Source organism: Streptopelia decaocto (assembly GCF_964273445.1).
Source record: "Streptopelia decaocto genome assembly, chromosome: 8".
NCBI lineage: Eukaryota > Metazoa > Chordata > Aves > Columbiformes > Columbidae > Streptopelia > Streptopelia decaocto.
The window spans coordinates 13,179,784-13,203,947 of record NC_138662.1 but is presented as its reverse complement, the minus strand read 5'-3'; the positions used below and the strand labels follow the sequence as shown (position 1 = coordinate 13,203,947).

Here is a 24,164-nt window from a genome sequence, read left to right as displayed (position 1 = left end):
GGTGGGAGATCTGCTGTCACCCTGCAGCTTGTGCTGGAGCTGGTGTTTGTGGTGAGTCGCTGGCTTTGAATGCTCGGTATCAGTGTTAACTCTGTGTGGCGTGAGGGATCTCAGAGCTGCAGGAATGGCCTTGCTCTTGCATCCTTACAAAGGCGTCTCTACAGAGGTGGAGCATTTAAGCATTTGTTCACACCATTTCAGTCTCTTGTATAACTCTACTTAACTGGGATTTTGACATTTCTCTTAATTACCTGAGAGAGATTTGTGTTTCTAGGATTAGTAGGGGCTGCGCCTGGAGTGGTTCTAGGAAGCCAACTCTGCTGCAGTCAAAATAATGGTACATTTTTATCTGGTGGCTTCCCTGTTCCTGTGATCACTCAAGAGGCTACTTGGTGGGCGGACATGGATCAGAGCAGATACCGCAGTACATATCTGGTGATATGTGTCAACTGCTTCTGGCTATAGCACTAATTTGTGCCTGGCAGCTCGAGATGGGGACTGTAAAGCACTATCATATATTTTCCTTTGTACTTCCCTGTCCCAGCTGCTGAAATCTGGGCTGTGCCAGCCTGGCCTTGACACCAGTACAGAGAACAGCTTTCTGGGGGAGTTGCTTCTTGCACTTGGCATTTGCTTCCCTGCTCCATGTGAGGGCTTCGTTAAAAGTATCAAGTTCTGTCCCTTTCCTGCCTTTATCCTTTACAAAAAGTGAGGCATGTATGAAATGACTGCAAAGAAAATGCTACTTCCTTTTTCTATGTCCCTGTTGTGCAGAAATGGGTCTCCCTCCCCCTTATGTGATTACTTAAACTACTTGCTGTGTCTTCGGCAATAAATCAGCCACGTTTCTGTGGCATTACAGTTGCAGACAGAAGCTGAGCTGAGGAGCTGTAAAAGTTTGGAAGACAGAGATTTGAAAGATACCAGGTGAAACAAAAAGGACAAGGCTAGACCAAAACTCGAACCTGAGGGTAGTGGAGACTACCTTGGATTCAAATTGGTCCTGGATGTTGCTGATACTACAGGACTATTAAGTAAATATGGGAAGGGGGAGCAGGGTGGGAGTGGGATTGAACTGTAGGGGAAGGTTACAGAGAGTTACAGGCAGGAGCAAGGAGAGACTCACCTCAAGGAAATCCTGCCAGGAGCTGCAAAGCTGTGCCTTTTGAATGAGTATCGGCCACAGGAAGGCAGGGGAGCTGCATGTTAGCAAAAGGAAAGGTTCGTTCTTCCCTATGCCTTATAGGCTTAAATGGCTTTCTTAAAAAAAGAAACCACCAAAACACCACAAAACACAATATCAAAAACAACCAGTATCTTGTGGGTATCTTCTCTGAGAGTGACTTACCTGTAGCTCCTTTACAAAGAAGGCTTGCAACAACAAAAAAATCTCATGTGATTAAAAAAGAGAGGAGAAAAAAATTCACAAAAATATTAAGGAAAAACTAAGTTGTGTATATGCAGGTTTAACCCCATCATATCCAGCCCTGCTGGGGGAGACATGCAGTCCACACCCAGTACTAGGAGGAATGATAAGTTTCTTAAACCACTGGCAAAGATGAGGGGTGAGGCTCATCCTCCTGCCACTTCAGAGCAGTGGGGACAGAGGCCTCAAATGGCATTTCACCGTGCTCCAAGGTGGCTGTAATTAAGGATTACAACATGAACTGAGGTGAGTTGTGGGGAATTAAGATTACAGCTCTCAAAGCAGAGCAAGGCATCACCCTTTATCTGCTGATCAGGTACAATACCAACTAGACTGTGTTCTGAGACTGAGGTAGCTCGAAACCATCAAGCCACAGTGTTTGAGGTACCAGAGCAGTTGTTCTGTTCTGTGGGCATCTTGTTAGCCATGGAAGTGCTACACACATCGTACAGAGAGAGTTTTATTTCATTTTTTCTTTCCTTAGCCTAAAAAATGAAGCTGTTTACATGGAAATCAAATATATTTCTCATGGACAAGAAAATAATAGAGGAGCATGTGTGTGAAAAGAAAGATAAGATAAAGCACAGCATGTTCCTGTAGAATCTGGCAGCAGAAGGACAACGTGAAAACAAATAGTTTGCTGACAAACTAGAAAGACAAAGTTATTGATGCCTCAGAGAAAATACTCCTACAACAAACTGGAGCCTCAAATCCACTTGGCAGACAGATGGCACCAGGATTGTTTGATACCTGATGGAAACGCTTCGCACTGACTTTTCCCATGCCAGCAGTTTTCACCACACTTCTAGAAGTGTGTATCTCAAGCTTTGTTCCCAAATAGTCATATATACCACCTGGGCTCTGCAGAAAACATCTGCTGAAACAGTTGTATGCAAAACTTGAATAGTCTTTATTCCCAGTTGTTTTCTTTGAGTCAGTCTGGTCTCTCATTCCAGCTGCTTCGGCAATGGCACCTGGACAAGGATAATAAGTATTAGGAGGAGGAAATTTCTCAGTCTTACTTTCCAAACCAGTTTAGTTTAATACAAACCTTCAGAAATTGTTAAACAATAAAAAATATACAGTGGGGGAGCTCCAAGGAGCTTTCTTTTGTTTGTAATTCCCTGCTTGCTGTTTTCGATTCCTAATTGCCAGGAAATCGGTTTGCAAGCAGTGAGTCCTACCATGGAGTGAACAAACATGCATCTCAGCTCAAGCAGTAAAACACCATTTTAGAGATAAAGCTGAGGATATTGAGGCAAATAAGGAGTTACCAAGATCACACAGGCAGTTAACAATAAACCCTAATGCCTCAAGTCCAAGCCCTTTGGCCCAATGACAGAGGACCAAAAATACATCCCAGAAAACAAACAAACAAAAAACAACCCCAAACCACCAACACACATGTCCATTGCTTCATCTTCCCATAGGCTGTGACAACAATTGTTATTTGGCCCATTTAGCATGGACTGTGAATTGTTCCTTCCACCGCAAACACCAGAGCTGTCATTTATAAAAACTGCCCAGGGATTCTGGGGGGAAGGGTTGGGGTTCACTAGTGCTCCCTGGCACCTGGCAGCACCTGGGTTTCTTAATCATCACTGTGCCAATTGAGGGCTGTGCCCAGCAGAGCATCAGCACCATTGTCCTTTGTCTTCCTGAGAGGAGGGGAGGCAGCAGATTCAGCAAGTGACTAACCTGCCATCACAAGCACCATCTTGGTGTGTACAGATAAACTGTGACCTTCACAAGAGCAGGTCCTGTCATCTTAAACATGATACTGAAGTGCAAAACCTAGACTGAGACCTAGGAAGGCCAGAAATGCCCTGAGGAGAGGCCCTGGCTGCAGCAAAGTCAGACTGGCCAGCAGGAACCACAGTCCCAAAGCTTGGGCTGGGGGCAGAACGGTCATCTTAAACCTGGACCAGGATCACTGCAGAACCCGCCCTGCCAAAATTTCAGGACAACCTACTCTCTCTGGAATTACTGAGGGATTAATTATATCTGCGTAGGTATAAAGGAAATAAAAATGTGGCCCACTATATAAAAATGTCAATATTAAATATGAATTACAAAATACTACTTGATCACTTTTAATTGCAAAGGATTTTGTCCTCTTCCTCTAGCCTTAGCTACACAAACAGAAGTGTCAACATCACACACTACAAATAAATCAGTCAGCTTTTAGTATTTCTCAGATAATGGTATGATACAGAGAAATATAATATTTCAGGAAAACAAAAAGTTAAATCTGGTGGCCAGCATTTTGAGAAGTGGCCCATGAATTTGATACCCAAGTGAGAGAATCACCAAGAGGCAGTTATCGCAATTGAGGACTTTGCACTCACACTAAAGCTTTTAACTTCATTTAAACCAGACCAACTGAAGGCAGTCCCAGACCGTGACTGTACCACAGACTTCTCGCTTTCTGCAACCTTGTCCTGGCAGATTTGTGGCAGCACTGCCAGCCCAGGGGCCTGGGCACCCACTGCAGGGGCAGGCAGAGGCAGAGGAGTGTGACCAGCACCTTACTGCTGAAGCCTTGGTGCTTGGTGTCATTTCTCTGTGCCAGCTGTACCTTAGTCCTGCCAGGGGAGACAACCACCTGCATCCCAGGAATGGCAGCTTCATGCAAAACAACAACACACAGTGTGTGGGTGCATTTACAGGACCCACCGAGTGGTCAATGTTTCAAACACCAGCTCCAAAATTCGCTGGGTGAGTGCAAGTGCAATTCCCTCCCCTCACAGCCATCTCTAAGCACTTACTGGTTTAAGATAAGCGACATTACTCTGACGGATGTCATTTAGTAGCTGATCTCTTGGGGTTATTTCGACAAGGGGAGGAGGTCTTCTCCTGGGAACTGGTTTAAGCGTTTTGATGACGTCTTTAAGGTTGGTTTTCTCGGCAGGTTCCACGTACTCCGGCACGGCGGGTTTGCGCTGAATCTTCTTCAGCTTGACCACTCTAAAGCTGACGGGGTTCTCTCTGAGTGGCTGCTCGGGGGCTGGTTGCCTTGCACTCTCCTGCCTTTTGCTCAGAGACACAGCCGTGGGGACGGGTGGCTTTGGGGCTTGTGGGGGTTTGTGCATCCCTGGCTGGGGCAGCGGTCCCCCCAGCATTTCCCACATCCCAGGAGGCAACCCTAGTCCATTCTCCAGCATCGCTATCAACTCCCTCTGCTCTTTCATTTGCTGCTGCCTTTGCTCCTCCTGCCTCTTTTGCCTCTGCTTGTCCAGATTTCTGCTGAGCAGGTTGGTCACCACCATCCTGGGGCCGGGCAGTTCAAAGTGATACCCCATTTTAAGGAGGGTGGCATTGGCTTTCAGCAGCCTGGCAATCTCCATTTCTGCCTGGTGGCCCAGCATGCTGCGCTGGTTGTGGAAGCGGAGCTCCGTCAGCGTCTCGTTGTACTGCAGGCACCTCATGATGGCAATGATCCCTTTGCCAGAGATGCAATTGGAATCGATGTTCAACGTGGTGATGCTCCTGTTCTCCCGCAGCATGTTGGCCAGCGCGAACGCCACATTGTCATCGGCCCCCACATTGGCCAAACTGAACGTTTTTACGTTCTTATTCTTTTTCATGGCATTGACAAAATCTATCAGCATCTCTTTGGGGACATTTTCTATGTTGTTCAGATTGATCTCTTTCACATCTGGGTTGTTTTTTCGAACTTTCTGCAAACTGTCTTCTAAGTTGGTTTGGTTTCCCGAAGGCCTGGCACTTAGCTTCATGAAGCTGGTATCCAGTGCTAACTTTTTGGGTATGTTTAATTTTGATATTTTATTCTCATTTTCATTTGGCTTTTCTGTGATTTTTCCCAATTCAGTACCTGGTTTCTTACTTATCTGATCACTGTGATGGTTCTCATTGGTGTCGGTCTCCTTTGTTTCCAATTCAGTCTTGTCTTCCTCTTCCTCTTCATCATCATCTTCATCTTCTTCCTCCTCCTCCTCTGCTGCTGCTTCCTCCTTCTCCTCCTCTCTCTCTTTATCACTTCCACCTTTGTTTGTCTCCCCACATGGTGTTCCTGAGTTGGACAAATGCTCATTTTTGTAATGTCTCTCTTTTCCCTCTGCTCCTGGCCCCCTTCCACCGTCCACCTCGCCGCTGCCGCCGGCCTTTCCTTCCATCTCCTCTGCAGCACTTCTCTGAGGAAGACAAAACCTCACAGCTGAAATAATTGAACACAGCTTTGTTACATTAACTTTCTGCTCAAATAAACACGTATTGTCTCGATTGCAATACCTTCATGCCCTTACATTATTGAATAATCCTTAAAAGTGCCCTTGCCTGTAAGCCAGAGCTGTGCTGGCTTGCTTGGGGACACAGGAACAATTGCTTTTAAAGTGGCTGCAAACAGTTTCTCATCTTTGCTTATTAATTTAAGTCCTGATGACTAAATCATCTACATATTTAATGCAATGTTAAGGTGGTCCTTGAAAACTTCTGGGTGTCAACATTCTCTGATCCAAAGTATTTTTCTGGATTTTGCGTCATATTTTTATCATTTCCTTAAACGTTTGTTTCATATGCCACGAAACATTGCAAATCAGTGTTAACCCCTGACTGTTTGCTCAGCCCAAGGAGGAGTGAAGAGGGCACATCGTGACAACAGTGGAGTCACCCAGTACATGAGACAACAACGCCACCTGCTCTGGTACCTGCCAGAGCATCACAGCTAAGGAAGATAAAGCAAAATATTAGCTCAGTTTAATTTTCAGTGCAGAGATGGGAAACTGGCCTCTGCACACATTTGTTGCAAGGCAATATGACTTCTAGCACCAAAATAAAATTAGTTGCAAACTTCAACCATCTGCAGAGAACATCCTCGCTGAGATTATTTTTCCAAGCATCTTTTTGCAAGTGAAACTGCCTCCATCACTGAGAAATGCTAACAAAGTGCTAATAAAGATCACAATATTTTCCTAAGAGATTTGCACTAGGCAGGGCAGTGTCATGCCTTGTGCTTCACTGAAAGTCAGACAAAATGGTCACAAAGTCACTTCTGCCCTCAGGGCTGTGTGTCCTATTTCCTGTGGTAGCGGATGGGTTTAGTACAGGAATCACTTGACCAGTTGTGAATGCAGGAGGCACCCAGATTCCAGATTTAAGCTCAGAAGTTTAAAATAATAATAATAATATTTTTTTGAGGCTAAGAGTGTTGCAGGAGGGAAAAACACCCAAAGATTTCTCTCCCTCTCCAGAGGTAGCCGTGAAACCTGCCCTGGGAAGTCTGCGATACACTGTGCTGTTGTGTGTCAGCAAAACCACTAGTGTTTAAAAAAAACCCCATTTACCTCAAATTCACTTGGTGTGGGTATAGATGTGTTTTAGCTGGTCGAGATTCCATTCTATTACCATATTTTTAAGTGTGTCCCTCACCCTGAAAGATACCCAAGTATGACCTTAACTTCATTTCAAAGTCATAGGTGTAGTAGAATAAGTTTAAGTACTTAAAGGGTTGGACTAGTTGTGTTGTTTGCATGCTTGCATGCATTTACTGAATGTTTCACATTTTTAACATACACTTTTTTTTTCCCCCAGTAGGACATTAAATTCTGCAAATTATTACATTAATCATATGTAATTAACTGTTTTCTATGGAAAAAACAATATGGTGTTTTTCCATATACGAAATCAAACAAATTTCGGTTTCATCCTCCAAAGTGATTTTATAACAATTTCTCAGTGATTTGCTTTACTGAAACAGAATTAGGATTTTCTTATATTAAAAAAACTTAAATAAATATTTAGGAAAATAAATTAAAATATCGCTAACTCTGACATCAGTTCAAGCCGGATCCTGACATTGCTGGAGGCTTTTAGGATTAATTTAAATTTGTTTGCATCGTACAGGGACGGAAACAGAGGCAGGTTAAGGTATTAAAGCTATAAAACAGATCCCATAGCAGATGCATAATAAATATTTGTGATTTTTTCTTTGTTACCTCAGAGGGTAAAAGGGTGACGGGAACTCTCTCGTCCTCGAGCATGCGTCTGGAAGCCTTCTGCCAGTACAGGTAGTCAACCAGGGACCTGTGGTCGAAGCTCCCGGTGGGGGGTTTCTCTGTCTGATCCTTCTGTATCATCCCGGTTGGGACTTGGGGGTCCGGGGCCATGACTTCCATCTCACACTGCAGCTCCTTTAGCTCCTCGGGGGACAGGTTTGCCAGGATTTCATCTTCATCGATGTCCTCAGGACACACTTCTTCATCTGAGTTTTGGCTGAGTTCAGACATGTTCTTTCTTCTCCTTCCTCTATTACTTTCCTAAATAGAAAGACAAATTTTAAAGGATTTTTTTCCCCCTTGACTAGCAGTAGTTCATTCAGTTAAATGGACAACTTCATGCTTTGGTCATGAGCTGTGGCAGCTCTTGGTTTCAGTGTGGGAGACAGACTGCGCGACTAAGTCTATATTAAGCTGCACTTGGCTGGATAAAGAGAATTTATGGCGATGCTGCCATGCTCCATTTTCAGCAACCTGTCAGCTGTGCAAACCCTTCTGACATTTCAGTGCAGCTGGTGCATCCCCCATGCAGTAGGGCAGGAGAAGGCCATTTTCTAGAGGATTCCCAGGGCTCTACACCTTTCCATGCTGCACCCCGTGTGTGGGTGCACTGATGTTAATGGTACCTGCGTGCTGCAGAAAGAATAAGCACAAGGTCTCTGTATCTGTCATGTCTCAAATATCCCAAAAGGACCAGGAACTGGAGGCTTTTCTCTGCCAGGTCTAAAGCGTGATTAAATATTGCAGGTGGTTTTGGTGTGAGTGCAGCCATTGTATGATTGATGAGCTCCCCCAGACCCGGGTTAAGGTAAAATCCTCCGAGATGGAAAAAGGCAGGTGAAGAGTCGGTACAACACACACCTTGTGCTTGGGGACAGGGTTCCATGCAGGGATGGGGCACCAGCCCTTTGAACCAGCCTGAGCGGCCCCATAGGGAGAGTCTCCCCAGACCATTTCTCACTGCACATCCACATCCTGCTTCCCATCCCGGCTGGGCAGGGACAATGTCAATGACCCATTTCTTGGCTGGCCTGTCTTTATCACGGACATTATTTACACTGTCAACTGATCTTGGCTAATAGTTCATCTCAGGTTGATCTTTTTCTTTTTAACATTTTTTTTTTTTTTACAGAATTAATAAGCAACTACAAAGGTTTACTTTGCTACTATTTGTAGAACTGATGGAACTACAGAATGTTACCTGAAATCCTGTTTTTCATTCAGTGTTGATTCCAGCCAAGAAGCACCTCCGTTGTTCAGAACATTTTATAGGCTTGTAAATTAACATGGCAAACCAGAAAGCCATGTCTCTGACACCACTGCAGTTATGGTTGCTTTGTGAAAGAGGAGCACTTTTGACAGATAATTTTTCCACTACTGTCCAATTTCAACATGCCGCAGTTTGGACTGTTTATTGGATTAGGAAGCTTTCCTTTGAGAATTTCAAATATTCTTTGCACAAGGTATTGAATCAAATCCTCACCTTGCAACTGCGAATGCATCTTTCTTAGGAAAGAAATCACAGATGAGAGGCTGTGAAACCAAGCTCCACCAATTTTTAAGCCATATTTCTCATTACAGTCTTAACCTGCTCTGCTGGAGTTTGCCAGCAGCAAAACAATCTCTGCATGACGATGGTGTCTCTTTGCTGTGTTTTGTAACAAGAAACATGGTGTTCAAAGCCCTGTTAACCTCCATTAAACCACCGTAAACCGAAGGTCCTAATTTAATTAATGCTGTTATATGGCAGGGAAGAGCGCAAAAATTTAAGAACTAAATAAACAGAAGGATCAAAACAGGATCAACAATTCTCTGCCCTGATTTTTGTATATGGAGAAAGGTCAGATTAACTTCTGCTTAGTAGTAATAATAAAGGAAATAAATAATAGTAAGTAATAGTAAATAATAAGAAATAAGAAATAATAGTAAAGGAAAAAAATAACAAAACCCAAGCAGTGAACATAATGACTCAGTTTGCTCCTTTGGTGTTTCAGGGGACATCCTTATTTTATATTATGCAGTAGCAAGCACAACAGCAGACCCACACATCAATCTATCTGATCAAACAGTTTTAACCCCCAGCAATTGCTGTCCATAATAGAGTCCATAAATGGTTTCCTGATGTTATCAAATAAATCAGTGCTCTTCGGTAGCTGGTATGTTATTCTCTCAAACGATGCAGTTTGGGTCACAGAAGCTGTCTATTCAGTAGTTACTTAGCACTTGCTAATTTCTTGACTGTAAATAAAGCCCCTGGCCACCTTCTTATATTTCCATGATCTTCAGCCAGGCCATCTTGGGCCATGGTCTTGTCAGATCTGCTAAGCTAAGTAGGGTCAAACCCATGAAGTCCTTTCGAGAAGGAAAACAGCAATACTGAGAACACTATCAGGTATTTGAAAAGCAAGTTTTCCATTAAGGAGAAATACATCGCTTGTCGATACCACGATCAGGAAACACTACGCTCCTGGGAGCGATGTCTTCTCCATCAGATGCGGAGTGAAGGGCTGCCTGGTGACACCTCTTCTGGTGACATGGGTGCTAATCCCACAGATTTCCAAGGTAGGTATCACATTTTGCCTACTTTAGGCCTCCTCCATAAATTACCTCGAGTAACGGATTCACTTCCTTTTCTAACACGTTGCTTAGTGTTTTGGTGCACTGGAAACGGCACGTTAATACAACAAACTACACCCTCCAGGCTGGGGACACACTCACGGCCAAATCCAGAAGACTTTTCCAAGGCAAAAGTCCCGTCTTCTTCCCAATAACATTTGTGGGTATTCCACTTGAAGCTTTCCAAAATAATCACTCATTCCTCAACCTCCATCAAGACAGTAAAGCCACTTCCATGAGCAGCACTTCATGTTTTCACGCCAATTTGATGCTTGTTCAGGAACCCCTGGACTAATAAGCTGCTGCACAAAGTGCTGTTACCGGCACTGCTGTGCCAGCAGCTACGCTCAAGGCGTGAGCAGAAGACAAGAGGTACCTGCAGCAATCACAAAGCAATCCCTACAGGGAGCAGCTCAAAATTCATGCTAAGGAGGTACCTAACAAGTGTTAAATAAAAGCACTCCAGGAACAAACTGAGAGAAGAAAAGATCTGCCCTTTGTAATGACCAATTCATACTTACTGCTTATTCTTCCTAAGGCAGGTGCTCGCATATGGGTGAACTCTCCCATGAAACCCAGTAGGCTTTCGTGCAGGATTGTTCCACTTAATTGATTTTTCTTGTTTGTGCATTTTCTTCAAAACTTCCAACCTATTTCTCTTGAAAACAAAAGAGCTGACAAGTTTTTAACTCAAATATTAAGAGGGGCTGACTGCTGTGTCACCACTTGATGCAAAGCAGGCCATCAAACCATCCTTCAAGTGCCTAAAACATGCTTTATTTTTAAGGTAACTGATGAGGCACATGTTGGCGCCAAATGCTTGAGAGAAATTTCTATAATGTTGGCTTTCATTTTTTTTTGCTTATAAAACCCATATATTTATATTTCATTCTGTTACCAATCCATGGCCTTTCCAAGTGCCAAGACATCAAGTGGAACGAGTCAGAGAATGTGCCTATGTAACATAACCTTGCATCGCTTGTAAGAAGCTCGTAGGCTTGATGGGGCAGTCTAAAATTGACAAACAGTAGCATACGCTAAGTATGTCCAGCAATGCAATGTAACACAATATGGGGATTATAAAGGGTCAGATGATGGAATCTTAACAATAACAACCACTAAGTAAGGAGAGTAATCATAGAGAGACACCCTGTGGGAAAAACACCAGGGATCATCTTGGGGTAAAAATAAACAAACAAACAAACAAACACACCACCACACCTCCAAACCGTTACAGAAATAAATATATCAGATTAAGCCTGTTGCTTAAATAGAGCAAGGAGATCTGACTTTCGAGGTATTTGCCCAAGTCGCTTGACAGGGAGCTGCGAAGTCAATCCCTCATGTGAAGTGGCAGGAGCAGCGGTGGCTGGTGTGTTGACAGGATGGAGCAGCGGAGATGGGGGCACAAGCCCCTCGCCCCTGGTCCAGTGGTCACCAAATCACTGCATCTCACTGTCTTGGGGTTTGGTGGTTTCCTTTGGCTCTGAGAGGAGCAAGTGGAGCTGTATCTCCTGTTTCAGTGAGATCTGGATGCCTTTAATCTGGTGCAAAAAAACCCATACTGGTTTTAGGTTGTGGGTTTGTTGGTTGTTTTTGTTTGTTGGTATGTGTGGGGTTTTTTTTTGTTCGTTTGGTCGGTTGGGTTTTTTTTGTTTTGTTTTGTTTTTTTTTTCTTCTGTGTCTTTAGTTTTCATTTTCGGACAGTTTTGAGAGCAGCTACGCTGGGTCCTCTCTACAGAATAGGAAACAACCTCTGTCACCATCCGCACTGCTTATTACAGAGAAAAACAAAAACCTCCTTAAAATGTGTAGGAAGATAGGGGGAGCACAAAGGGGACTTTGGTCATGTCAGAAATTACAGATAAAAAATTTCGGCCTGGGACAAGGTACTGATCCCCTGCACTGGCTTGTCTGAAGCACAGGCGAGTCAGATGTGTACATCTTGGTTTGCATCAAGAAGGGTTAAATAGTTAGCTGATAGATTTCTAAACCATTTCAACTGTTTAAAACCATTTTAAAAAATCATCCAAAAGCCCCATGATTTGGCAGCAGAAGACAGCTCCACATATGAATGCTGACAGTGACATTTCACCAGTGGGGACTGGGAATGACATCGAGCAGGGACTGAGTTGGTGCTGGGGCCAGAGCAAATGTTTGACCCCTTCAGAGCCAAAGCATGTTCCAAATTTCACCCTCAACCCCCAAATTTCTGCGCCCACTCACCAAGGATCAACACTGCGCTTCACCGACCATCCCCCTGACAATATATACGTGCTCTTTTATTTACTGACCAGATTTAAAGTGTCTTGAGCCACAACTGCAGCCCAGTAGAGGACACACGATGCCTCCTTGCACTGTGACCATTTGGAAAGAAGGTTTGTGGCTGCAGGAAGGAGTTTCTACTCCCCGATATCATTTATAGCATAATCATGGGCAAAACGCTGAAACACTCAGCACTAGTTACATCCCCGCTAACTTGGTATTTTACTTTCCCAGTTTGTGTTATTTACATGATCTTGGTAAAGCACTTTCAAATACCTGAACATTTTCATCCCTGGATGGTGGTTCATTGCCTCGTCTTCCCAAAGCACAGGTGTAACAGCTGCCAAACAAATGAAAACCAGTCTGTGGTGAATGGAAACAGGTCTGAGAATGAAAACAGGTTTGTGAGAGACTGCAAGCTATTTTGTTATTTTATGAGGAACAGGCAATTCCTGAAAGAATGTTGAAATGTCTGACCACGACTTCAGGCACTGAGCTGCGGCTCTGCCTGCAACTTTTTGCACATGGGCAAAAGCTATGGGTATCAAAGGGGACACCAGCCCTTTGCGGCAGGGACAACCAGGGACAGGGACCTGCTGCTGTCCCAGGGCTGGCTTCTGTCTGACGGCCACGAAGCAGCACAGGCAGACACAGCGCTGAATCGCATACTGCCCGTGAGCATCACACAGGGCACTTACCCAAATCATTACTATTGTGAACTAAGATCTTATTCCAAATCTCTGCACAAGACAGGCTCAGACTCAATACTTTCTTCTAGAAATACAAGCTCAGATCCTTGGGGAAGTTGCTCATTCTCCATGCAGTCTGCATAAGAACCTATCTGTGGCAGCATATCCAATTTAACAATTATTTACTATCAACTACCTTTTTTCTTATGTTTTATCTGTGCTCTGGATTTGCATGGTAAAGCCTCAGGAGTGACAAAAGCCTCACTCTAAAACCAGTAGCTAGAATTAAACTTTAAAATGTCCTCTCTCTTTTGCAGCCAAATTTATAGTTTCCCTCCAAATGGTACTTGGCAGTGCTATTAAATCAGAATTGCTATAACAAAACACCAAGGACTCTTGGAGGAGCTACAGCCATCATCGTAACCTTTCAAATAAGCAATCACCACCACATTTATATGGTTCGCTGAATTCAGCACAAGCCAGATCAGATGTGATAAGAAATTGAATCATTCTAGGAAAAAATGTCACCCTTCACATTAAACATGGGGTTTATCGTTCTTTTATAGCATTCAGATCTATCACAGCCCCATACCTCATATCGTCCTGCCACTAGAACGTGCCCACGGGCATTGATGTCAGCAAGGCCACATGGAGATATCGTTAGATATGTATATGACACGTCCGTCCCTAACCTCAGCCCAGGAACAGGTGGAAGGTTTCTTCTAGAGTTACTCCAGCTGAGCCCTGGCTGGCTGCAAACTCTTCTCCATCTGCAGCTCTTCGATGACACTCTAGTGATTAAACATAACTTGAGACTCATGCTTGCTACACTTGAGATGGGCAGGAGATGCCCTGGGAGATGGAGCACATCCCTCTGCAGTCAAGGACTTGCTGAAGGATTTATGGTGATTCCCTTCACGAGGGATGGACACAGATAACAAAGTTGGATGGATGAGAAGGAGTTTCTTGGTTAAAGGTCTTGCTTCTCTATCATGAACACCCTGACATCTGCGTCGTGTCCTACCTGGGCTAGTAGCACTGATCACGACTCACACGGCCCTTCCGAGGAGGAAACATCACATCAGGTTTGACTTGCTGCATGAGAGCATGGGGTAATTGTCTTTGATGATAAATCCTGCCCTGGGGGTTGATCCATGTGGTCCTGAACCTGTATCTAGCAGCTGTGAGGGGAAGGGGAAAGTCCTGCCAGACACAGCAGGGGGTTGTGCATCAGACAACGTATCACCACCCTTACCCCCCTGGTAGCATGGGCATCACAGTCATGCTGGGAACGGGAAAATTGTCTTATTTGGAAACCTTAGCCAGGCATTGCAGACACACTGTGCTGGCACCCAAAGGCATTTGGACAATTTGTGACAGGACAGAGCAGGTGAAGGAGAGAGTTAAACAGAAGGGAAAGAGGATGGATGACAATACAGCAAACATTCAGTTGCCTCTTCTTCCTCTGCCCAGGCCAGGTGGGATCAACCTGGAGATCCCAGCCTGTAGGTGCCAATGCTGGTGTCAGATTTAGAGAGAGATCAGTCTCCAAAGTACCAACCATGTGTCAGTGCAGGCAAGGACCATATCTGGAACCAACCACAACAAAATCCATCATACAAAGTTTATAACTGAAAGCATGAACAGATGCCACATGCAACCTTATCCCTTTCCCTGGAAACACCATCCATGCCAGGATAAAGGTCCATTTTCTCAGTGCTCAGTGAAGCAGCAAACATCCACATACGCAGAGTTACACAACTTACATAAATCCAAATGCTAATTGATTCGAACGAAAGCTGTGCTATACGGGAAAATGTGGTCTGCTCCCAGATTAGAGCTGTAGGTCCCCTTCCCCTGCTCTACAGAAATACCACGTTCATTCCGTTCCTGGATTGGAAAACCAGGTTATCCCTGACTGATCTGAGGAACAACACAGGGCTCTCCGTGCAATAGGTGCCAGCAGCCCAGTGTTTTCAGCATGAGAAGAACAAGGGCAAGAGCAGGGAATGTGTCAGGGAGAGACATAACGTCCAGCGTAGCATGAGAAAAAGCACACAGGACTGTTTATGTCTTCACACATTTGCAAAATAAGATTATTTCCCCCCCCCGTACTTATCTCAAACAGCTGCAAAAAGTGACAGAAGTAATCTGAAAACCAGCCCAGGAAGTTTCTGCTACCAGTGAGATAAAACATTCCTAAGGATGCAGATTTATTCTCTTGGCAACAGATCCCTATGGGGAAAAAAAAAAAAAAAAAAAGTCTACGGAAAACAGATAATTGGACTTTAATAAATAACCATTAAATAAAATAAATACAGTTAAAATTTTGCTCCTATTTGCTTTAACTTTACAGATTTCAGTATTTGTGTGAGGCCCTTCTATACCTAAAGTTCTCAGCTTTCTACATTAGCAATTTAATAAATATGATAGGAGAGCACAAAGGAGATTGAAGAATAGTGGAGAAAGCAGAAATCTTCCTAGGAAAGGTGTGAACTTACCCAGAAAGTGCCAGGCAAGCACAGTGACAGGAGCTTCCCCGCAGGCTCAGAAGCCACCTGCAGAAGCAGCTCTGCTGCAATAATCCCCGAAGCCCAGGAGAGGGAGCAAACCTTCAGCCTTTGTAGAATTTCCTACCAGTATTTCAGGACAGGCTGGGCCATGGTAGAGGCTCCTCATCCCCGCAGGAGCCGCACAGCCTTGCTGCGTAATGAACCGCTGCAACAGCGCTCACCTTTGAGCTGAACAAGTCCAAGATCATAAATGATAAGTCAACACAAACCTGCAAGGGTCATGCATCATGTATTAAGGCACCTTGGCTGACAAGTTTCAGCTAAGTATACTGGGGTGAATTTTAAAGATTTGGGATCTTTCAAGTTTTGCCTGTGTGCTTGGGGAGGGAACTCCTGGTCTGAGTCTCATCCGCCTCTGGTCCCTGTGCTGGAGGAATGTCAGACACCAACCTCCCACAGGGCTGGAGGCAACTCCCCCCGGAGTTTGTTCTCCCACATCTCAGAGTATTTCTGTTCAAAACAGCAGGAAAAAAAAGGCAAAACAAAAACCAGGCAGCAATTAGAAACATCAGGCATGGCTTATTTTAGCACAGGGCCCTAATGCCTTTTTAAGGATTCCTGGCAAGGATTGTTTTTTCTTCTTCACCCATCTACTAAAAAGCACTCAGAAACATTCCATTACTTATGGTTTTATGTGAGTTTTTATTTCCCCCTCTACACTCTCATCTGATCAGCAGCATCTTCTGCCTTCTAAAGAGAGAAATTTTTGTGACACTGTAAAATTGAACACTGTGGGTGTTATACATCAGTGTTTCACCTCTTGGCTTTGTTCCGGATCATACTAAGTAAGAATTTCTAAATATTTCTTCAAACTGGAAGGGACAGGGAGGATTTCAGAGGAGTATGAGAGGCAGGAAAGCTGTTCTTGTCAATGCTGCTGGTCAGTCACCAGATGTCCTCACTAATCCTGGTGAGGAAGGGCTGTGGTTAAACAGCAGAAGACACAGATGAGGTAGCAATTCAAAGCACAGCTAATCTGTATTTCAGCTCTGAATAAATATGCTAATAATTACAAATATGCCTTTATTACCTCTTTAGCTACATTATACAGACCTGGTCTCCGTGGACAGTCATGCACACGCATCAAAATATCACTATAGAAACACAGTGCAAGCAAATAAGAAGCTGGAGGTCTGCAAAAAGCAAAGTTAAGGGTCCTGGGGAACAACTAGCCAAAATCTGGTGTTGCACAAGCCGAGCTGCATCACCAGCCCCCTTGCTGGTGATGGGCAGGAGGTCCCATGGAGACACCATGTCCTCTGTCTCCTCCCCTGCTCCTCCTGAGGGCAACATCCAAGAAAGAGAAGTCGGATCTTCCTATTCTCTCCTCTCTGGGCCTCCTTCCTCTGTACTTCCACCCTTCATGAAAGTTTCTCAGAGTAAAACCCTTGCAGGGCCAGGCATGCAGAGAACGACAAGAGGGGTTACAAGTACTGCATCCTACCGCTGATTTCCAGCTCCTCCGCAGCTCGGCTCTTGCTTACTGGAAGGTGCAGTCAGGCTCTGAACTCCGGCCCTAGAGGTTTTGTGCCCAGTTTCCCCAAATACAGCACACAGATCTCAGCCTAAACCCACTTCAAATTACCACCCTCTCAATACCATCATCCAAAGTTGTCCTGGTTCACTTAGAGCAAGCCAGGAGGCCAGACCAAGTACCAGTGTTGTGCCAACACGGATGTGTTAGACTGAGCTGCATCCTGAACGCTAATGGAAAAGGCAATACAAAACTCAATGGGTATGGCATTAAACTAAAGGAATGCAAACAATGGTTTAAATGGGGCACAGACCTGGTCTCACCCCTCATTTATTTTTCTAAACTAAAAGCTTTGAGAGTGATGATAAATAACCGCCAGCCTCCACCAATACCATTAGTTCTGGGTAAGGTATTGGACTTTGTACCCCTCAGCTTCCTGCTCAAAACACCAGTGTTTTATAAGAGCAGCGAGCACGATTCAGTTAATAAACAGCTTCTGAACAGACAAACCGCAAAAACTACTTGGAGAAATGTAAAAGAATGACAACATGGGGGTATTTTCAGTGGGCACCTCTGTAAGTTCTTATTAATAGCTATTTTCACCAGCAACCTGGAAATAAGCATAATGAATCAGTGGTGGTGATGAAGCTTATGGACACCACAAAATGTAGGAAATTACAAATAACTCTGAGGAGAGTGAGACTGAATAACTTCAACTGCCTGGTGACCAGGGTGCAGAAGCAGCTGTACATCTAGAAGCCAAGTCATTCTTCCAGAAAGGTCTCAAGAGAGCACAAACTCAAAAGAGGACCCAGCAGCTGAGCAACACAAACCCCAAAAGCCATGCTCCAAACAGGAAAGGCTGCAGCAATTTTTAGGTACAAGGATAGACAAGTAAGAAGTTATTTCCAGAAACATGAGGCCACCTCCGTCAGGGCATCAGTGCTGAGCTGGGGCTGGCAGCGGGTTCAGGGAGAACAACCATCCTGTGGAGATGCTGCAGAAGCCCAACTTGGTTCCTGGGGTGCAGCTCTGCTGGAGGGGCCCCACAAAGGCACCAACCACCATCCCTCCCTCCCCTTGTACCATGAAAAATTTGGACTTACAGATGTGTTTTGAGAGGGTTTGAACTGCACCAAGCCAAGCTTCCCCCAGCAGAGGCCACTGACTCTCTGCACCCAACACCACAGGCCAAAATAAATCAAACCATGGGAATTTACTCTCTCTTACTTCAAAGCCCTGAAATAACACACATTGCACTTTTCCAAGCACTCAAGTAGAAATAGGAGGAATGCTGAAGAGGTTTCGGTAAGCATACTTTTTAGTTTATTGACCTATACAAAATAATAGGTCTAAAAAATTCAGAAGTAGTAAAAGAATAAGCAAAAAGAGCTTTTGCATTTCTAGAAGGCTATACAAATATGCAAAACCAAGGAAATAAGTTATTTTTTATTTTGTTTTTGTTTGTTTAATTCCAAATCGCGACTCTAATAATACAAACGACTAAGTACCAGCTTAACAAGTGTGTCCTTCTGTATATATTACATGCTCTGGAATACTGGTAAAAAAGGTCAAAAAAGTTTATCAGAAACTTTTCTATTCACAATATGAACAAGGAGTAACTAATCCTTTGTATAAAAGAAAAAAAGAGCACCATTTATGGAATCCTGAAGCACAGTACAGCTGAGAAACGAGAGAGATTTTACCATATGCAAACAAGTTGTTGGAAATCACACAAGATAACCCATGCCAATTTGTTCCTACAGATGGATGACGTGAGGTAGGTTTATCCCTCTTACATCAAGACTGCAGTCGCACTTTTTTCCTTACACAAATGGTTTCGTGAAAAAGCTGTTCTGTCACTTAGTGACTTTGCAAAGCACCTGGCAGTTCAGATGACTCGTGGTACAATCCTAATGCCCCTCATTTTAAGGCACCCACTTGGCCGTTTGTGTTTGCATCCACCTTAAAATACTGGCCCTCACCATCAGATTGTTCACTGTGTGATCACTGGAGCTCCCCACTGTGGATCCTTGATCCACTGTGGCAGAGCAAAATGTAATCATCACCCGCTGAATGGGGATCACTGTGCACCCACCGTGGAAATTTGCCTACTCCTCCGCACAGTGAAGTTGTACCATGGAAAGGTCATTAAACAGGAGGTTATTAATTACACTTTATCATGGAAAAGAGAGTTCAAAGTTCACTGCTTCTGTTTCCAAAATCCACACCGCCTATAGTTTTACACAACATGTATCAGCAAATTACTTTCTTTCTAGAACTTGCTTGTGGTGCTAACACTCTTAACAATACCCCCAAAAATGGATAAACTTATTCAAACCTCCATAATTAAAAAAAAAAAAAAATCCAGCCTTCCTTCAAGTAATGTTCCAATACTGATTAAGTCACCCTTTGCCTCATACACACACACTATCTATCCTTCGTAAGCTTATGAAAGTCCTTCCAGGTCATCATAAGCCATGGCAGAATAAAATGTAATTTCTTTCAGACATCAGAATTGTGCTCCTAGAATTCTTGTTTTTTTTTTTTCCATAAGAGTCTCCTTTTCACAGTTTTGCCTTCAACACCTCCCAATCTTCCAAAAAAGTGCTTGCTAAATATAAATACTTCAACCAAGTGCTGCATCTAGTCATAGATTAAACTGTGGCTTGCCCTTGCTCGTGTAGGCTATCTGGATTCAGAAAGAAACACCATTCATGGTTAAGACTTTGTCATTTTGCTACAGTCCCTCTTAATGCTGAATTTAACCTGTACCAGCAAAACAGCCTGCTTCCTTTTTTTGTTCAGTTTGGAAGTTCCATCCGAGATCTGCCTCGGAGTCGCGGCATTTTGTGCAAGGCACACGAGGGTACGAACGTGGGGCTGCGGGTCATCTACACGAGCGTCCCGGGCTTAGAGTCCTCGTGCCAGAATAACCTCTGCTCGTTGCTGTGCAAGTCTTCTTCCAACTGGCTCTCGTCATCGCCGCCCAGCTGGCTCGTCTCCGCATATGCTCTGTAAGAGAGACACGGCGTCAGGGATCAGTGGGAGCTGAGGGTCTTCTTCAGAGCCCCAAGTGCTGCGCAAGCTCACACAACCCCCTCGGGCTTGAAGCTGGTTATCATGAGTTTACCCCAGTGTAATTTGGAACCAAACACAAACCCAGTTTTCATGCTGAAATCAGTCAAGTTGTGTGCAACGGGATCTCAGCTGCACAAAATTGTCAAGACTATAAGGGCGTATTGATTGCTCGTTTGCCATAATCACGTTAAAATAGAAAATAAAACAGATGAACAATCAGACAAGTGATTCAGAATATAGAAAATTAATAGCTAATAAATCTCAGTTAAATAAAGCTGCCAAAATAAGCGGAGTTTTCAAAGCTTAATTATGGGAAGTTGAGAATTTAGCAGAAATTTAGTAGAAACTGTATTTTTAAACACTGTTAGTGTAGATCTTTTAAATCACTGCAATAAAAAACCCATGGAATTTAGCTTAAAAACAATGATCTAGCAGAATCCTCTATATCTTTTCTTACACTTTCATTTATTTTAAATCAAACAAAATTAAAAATTTGGTTATTTCACACAAGCCAGCCTGGCAGCAAGTACAAGCTGCAACCCACAAAGCAGGTGGCACAAACCTGGGGTACTTACTGCAGTTGGCTACACTTAGCATAAGCCTATTTAAACACCATGGCATTTGTGGGGGCAGAGCCATTCCCCTGGACAGGAGGTCTCTGTTCTCACTAGTAACAGCTGACACACAATAGCAGGGGGACGAGACCAAAACCACCAAGTAGAAGCAGCAGGAGAGTTGCAGGAATCTCCTGAGAAGCAAGCAGCCCCCGGACTCCCTGCAGTCCCTGGAAAAGCCCCCATGAGCAGAGAGGCCCTGACAGCAGCACCACATCCCGTCTGGTGTCTGGGTTAAACTCTGCCAAGCGAGATGTGCTTGGCAGATGCGGTATCACCTTTGTACACCAGCACTCAGATGTGAGGTTGAACAGAGACATTTCCTTTCCTTGTTTTTCCAAAAGTTTATCAGCACAGGCACTACAGCTTCAGAAATAACCAAGGGCTGTGTCCTGCCAGACTGCTGATGAGTGCAGGAGAGACCTCCAGTCACAGGGGTGAGAGGGACCAGGCTCAGTGGGTGCTCTGCCCACAACACCACTCTGAGCATCACAGCTACCAGGGATTGCCAGATCTCTGATGCTCCAGCATCAGTCAGTAAAAAAGGCTGTGCCAAAAATGAGTTCATCCTTCACTGCAACTGCTCCCCTCTTCCTTGAATATTAGTGGCACAGTTAGTGGTGGTACAGCTGATTTACTCCACACAGAGAAGACTTGCTCTCACAAAGTCAATTTTCTAATTACTCTTCATGCCGGCCCTTCAAAATCAAGCTGATTTTCTCAGAAGCTTTAACAGCCTGTGAAATGGAGGAGGAAGGGCAGAAAATCTTGATGTAGTCTACTTACCGGCCCTGCAAAGGAAGGTTGCCATAAACGTTTCCGTAACAGCTGGCGTAAGAGGAATGAGACAACGTATCATAGTCTGAAAGTCCCAGTGCAAGTGGGTTTCGCCAGTTCCCAGCAGTGTTTGCAGAAGATGCTGGAATTTAAAGAAAATAACAGCAAATTAGATCTTTCTCCAGCTAAATCAGCAGAGATAAATGAGACAATTCTCATTAGCGATCTCTATGGCTTTCTGCAGGACACACAAGCAGACAATGCAAACACAAAATAGGATTTATAAGCCCTGCAGAGAGGACAGTGCTGTGTGGCTGGTATTTTGGAGCTAAGTAATCTCTTTAAAAATACTTTCTGACCCATTCGGTGATGCTCATTGTACTGTATATTGGAAGCCATCACGGCAACTGCATTTACATGGCATGAAGATTTGCACATTGCTTTTAATTGGTAAACATGCTTGTTTGAACCCATACGGCTCTCTGTGCCTCTTTGGACTACTGTGCTTACAAAGAGTAAAAGGCAGTGTTACCCACAGGAGAAGGCAACAAGCAAGGTTTTTTTCCCAAGCATGGTAGAAGAAGATCCTACTCAGTTCCTCATCTGTCTTTCAGGACAGAGCTCTAGCCTTGCTTCTACTCGGCTGACTTGATCAAGGCAGCAGATGGGAGTAGAATTTGATACACAGCAGGAACTTACAAAAACACTCAGTATAGAAGAAATAAGACATTACCCGAAGAGAAAGACGACACTCGACTGCTCGGAGAGCACGGCACCTGCAGACCAGCAAAGCCCAAGCTCCTTTGAGATCCTCTGTCCGAATCAAAGCCCGCCTGCAGGCTATGACCCTGTTCCTTTTGACTGGAGGCACGTTGGTACCAACCACGGAGATGCTCTGCTACTAAGGCCTTGTGAATGTTTTTGGTTATATGCTCCGTTTTAGCAACTTGCTTCCTTGGAAGCCTTAGGGTTGCATATGGGTTGTGCGGTACTCTGTCCACTTCATCCTCGTGGTAAGACCTGAATTCCCTGTAACGGTCATATCCGTAATGTGCTGATGAGCGATAGGAAGGATTGACACTGTACTGTCCCTCCGTATCACTCTCATAAACATATCCTCCATTGTAATAAACGTCAGATTCGGTGTATGGGGAATATCCAGAAATATAGTAACTAGAGGAAGGCTGCTCCTGACTTTTGTGGTAGACACCATTGCGGACATCCTTCTGGGCAAGATTTGGCATACTTCCTGAATTTGCAGCAGAAATGTTGTGTTTCTTTGACCTTCTTCGACCCCTGGTCCTGTTATCAAGTGTCTGAGTAGCATAATATGGACTGGGAGTAGGTGTCACGCAGTAATATTCTGCACTTGACTGGCTAGTGTAGGATGATCCATCATCGAGGATCTCTGTGCTGCTGCTTCGCTGGGACTTTGAGAGGGTGAAGTCTGCCTTTCCAGCAGCAGTCTCAGACAGCAGGTGGGATTGAGATTCCAGACTTCCACTGCGCTGCCGGCAATGGTGTGGGGAAACATCTGGCCTGAAACAACACAGGTGTAGGTTGGTTAAAGGCAGTGACATGCAAACAGAGTTGGAAAGAGTGCACATGTCCAAGTCAAACGTGCTGCCTCCCCAATCAAAGCGCAATACCCTATGTGGAAAGAAAAGACTGCATTTGTATCTGCATTGCAAGATATTGAGCTTGGATGAATTTTAGATTTGCTGCAATGGTAGGAGATCTCATGTAAAAATTTGTCATGGTGAGCAAGGTTAATCTGTCATAGAGATACATACAGCAAAGCTGACAAACTCACATTTTGTAATGATTTACAGGAGGGCTCTCTCAGTTTTTAAGTAGGTAAAGGCTACACAAGTAAATGAGGTAAGAGCAGAACACAGGAAGCTGGGATCCTTGTGGCTCTGTCTCTCAAGGCTGCATTACCCCAGCCAAATAAACCATGAACTCTTGATAGTGTTATAATATCTATAACCTCTTTCCTTCCCCAGCACAGATTCTCAGCTGTCTAATAATACAGGTGAGCTCATGTTGCAGCACTCTTCCCATAGTAAGGGCACCGAGTGGGAACACTCTATCTGGCCACATAGTTTTTCAGGAGGCTTGTTGTAGGAATGTAATCCACAGATAGTAGACATCTGTTAGCTCATGAACAAGTTTTTGCATGGAGACCATTAGCTGGCAGATAATACAATTTCATGAGCCTCACTTTGTTATAAAACAAGGCTACAAAGGAACTGGAAAATAAAATTCTGGCTATCTCACAAGTATTCTAAAGAGACTTTCTGAACAAGCATTACTTGTTAAAACTCTCTATAGGTGCCTATCTGAAAATGATCCTTCTCATATTGTCTTTCAGGATCAGATAGGCAATACTTGTGTGGCAGCTTCCACCTCACTCCTAATTTTGCAGACACTCAATTTGTGTGTGCTGTTATTTGTCCAGACAGGGTTTTTTGCTCACATAAATGCTCGCAAGTCACAAAGCTGGTGCAGGACTGTGTCAGAATATAGTGGCCAATATTAACCTTGTGCCTCTAATATCCAGAAAAGACATTTTGAGAGCCTGACCCTGCTGTAGGGAAAGCTGCAAGGCAAAGGACCCTTTGACCTCTTTATA

General features: G+C 44.1%; 2 protein-coding genes across 8 annotated transcripts in view; both read right to left on the bottom strand.

Moving 5' to 3' along the window:
• Positions 1–1,873: 1,873 nt before the first annotated feature.
• LMOD3 (leiomodin 3) lies at positions 1,874–10,692 on the bottom strand. The gene is made up of 4 exons (XM_082059939.1): positions 10,578–10,692; positions 7,381–7,701; positions 4,195–5,580; positions 1,874–2,400 (listed from the first exon to the last, which is right to left on the bottom strand). Exons 2-4 carry the CDS (start codon positions 7,669–7,671, stop codon positions 2,374–2,376), a joined length of 1,704 nt encoding a protein of 567 aa, XP_081916065.1. The 5' UTR covers positions 7,672–7,701; positions 10,578–10,692; the 3' UTR covers positions 1,874–2,373.
• Positions 10,693–18,493: 7,801 nt separating this feature from the next.
• The window catches only part of FRMD4B (FERM domain containing 4B), a 131,225-nt gene continuing 125,554 nt past the window's right edge, over positions 18,494–24,164 (bottom strand). For all 7 annotated transcript variants that reach the window (XM_082059776.1, XM_082059771.1, XM_082059772.1 and 4 more), the window contains 3 exons: positions 22,263–23,068; positions 21,539–21,671; positions 18,494–20,072 (listed from right to left, as the gene is read on the bottom strand). In XM_082059776.1, coding sequence (XP_081915902.1) covers positions 19,952–20,072; positions 21,539–21,671; positions 22,263–23,068 — 1,060 coding nt within the window. In that variant the 3' untranslated portion in view covers positions 18,494–19,951. The remainder of the gene's footprint in view (positions 20,073–21,538; positions 21,672–22,262; positions 23,069–24,164) is intronic.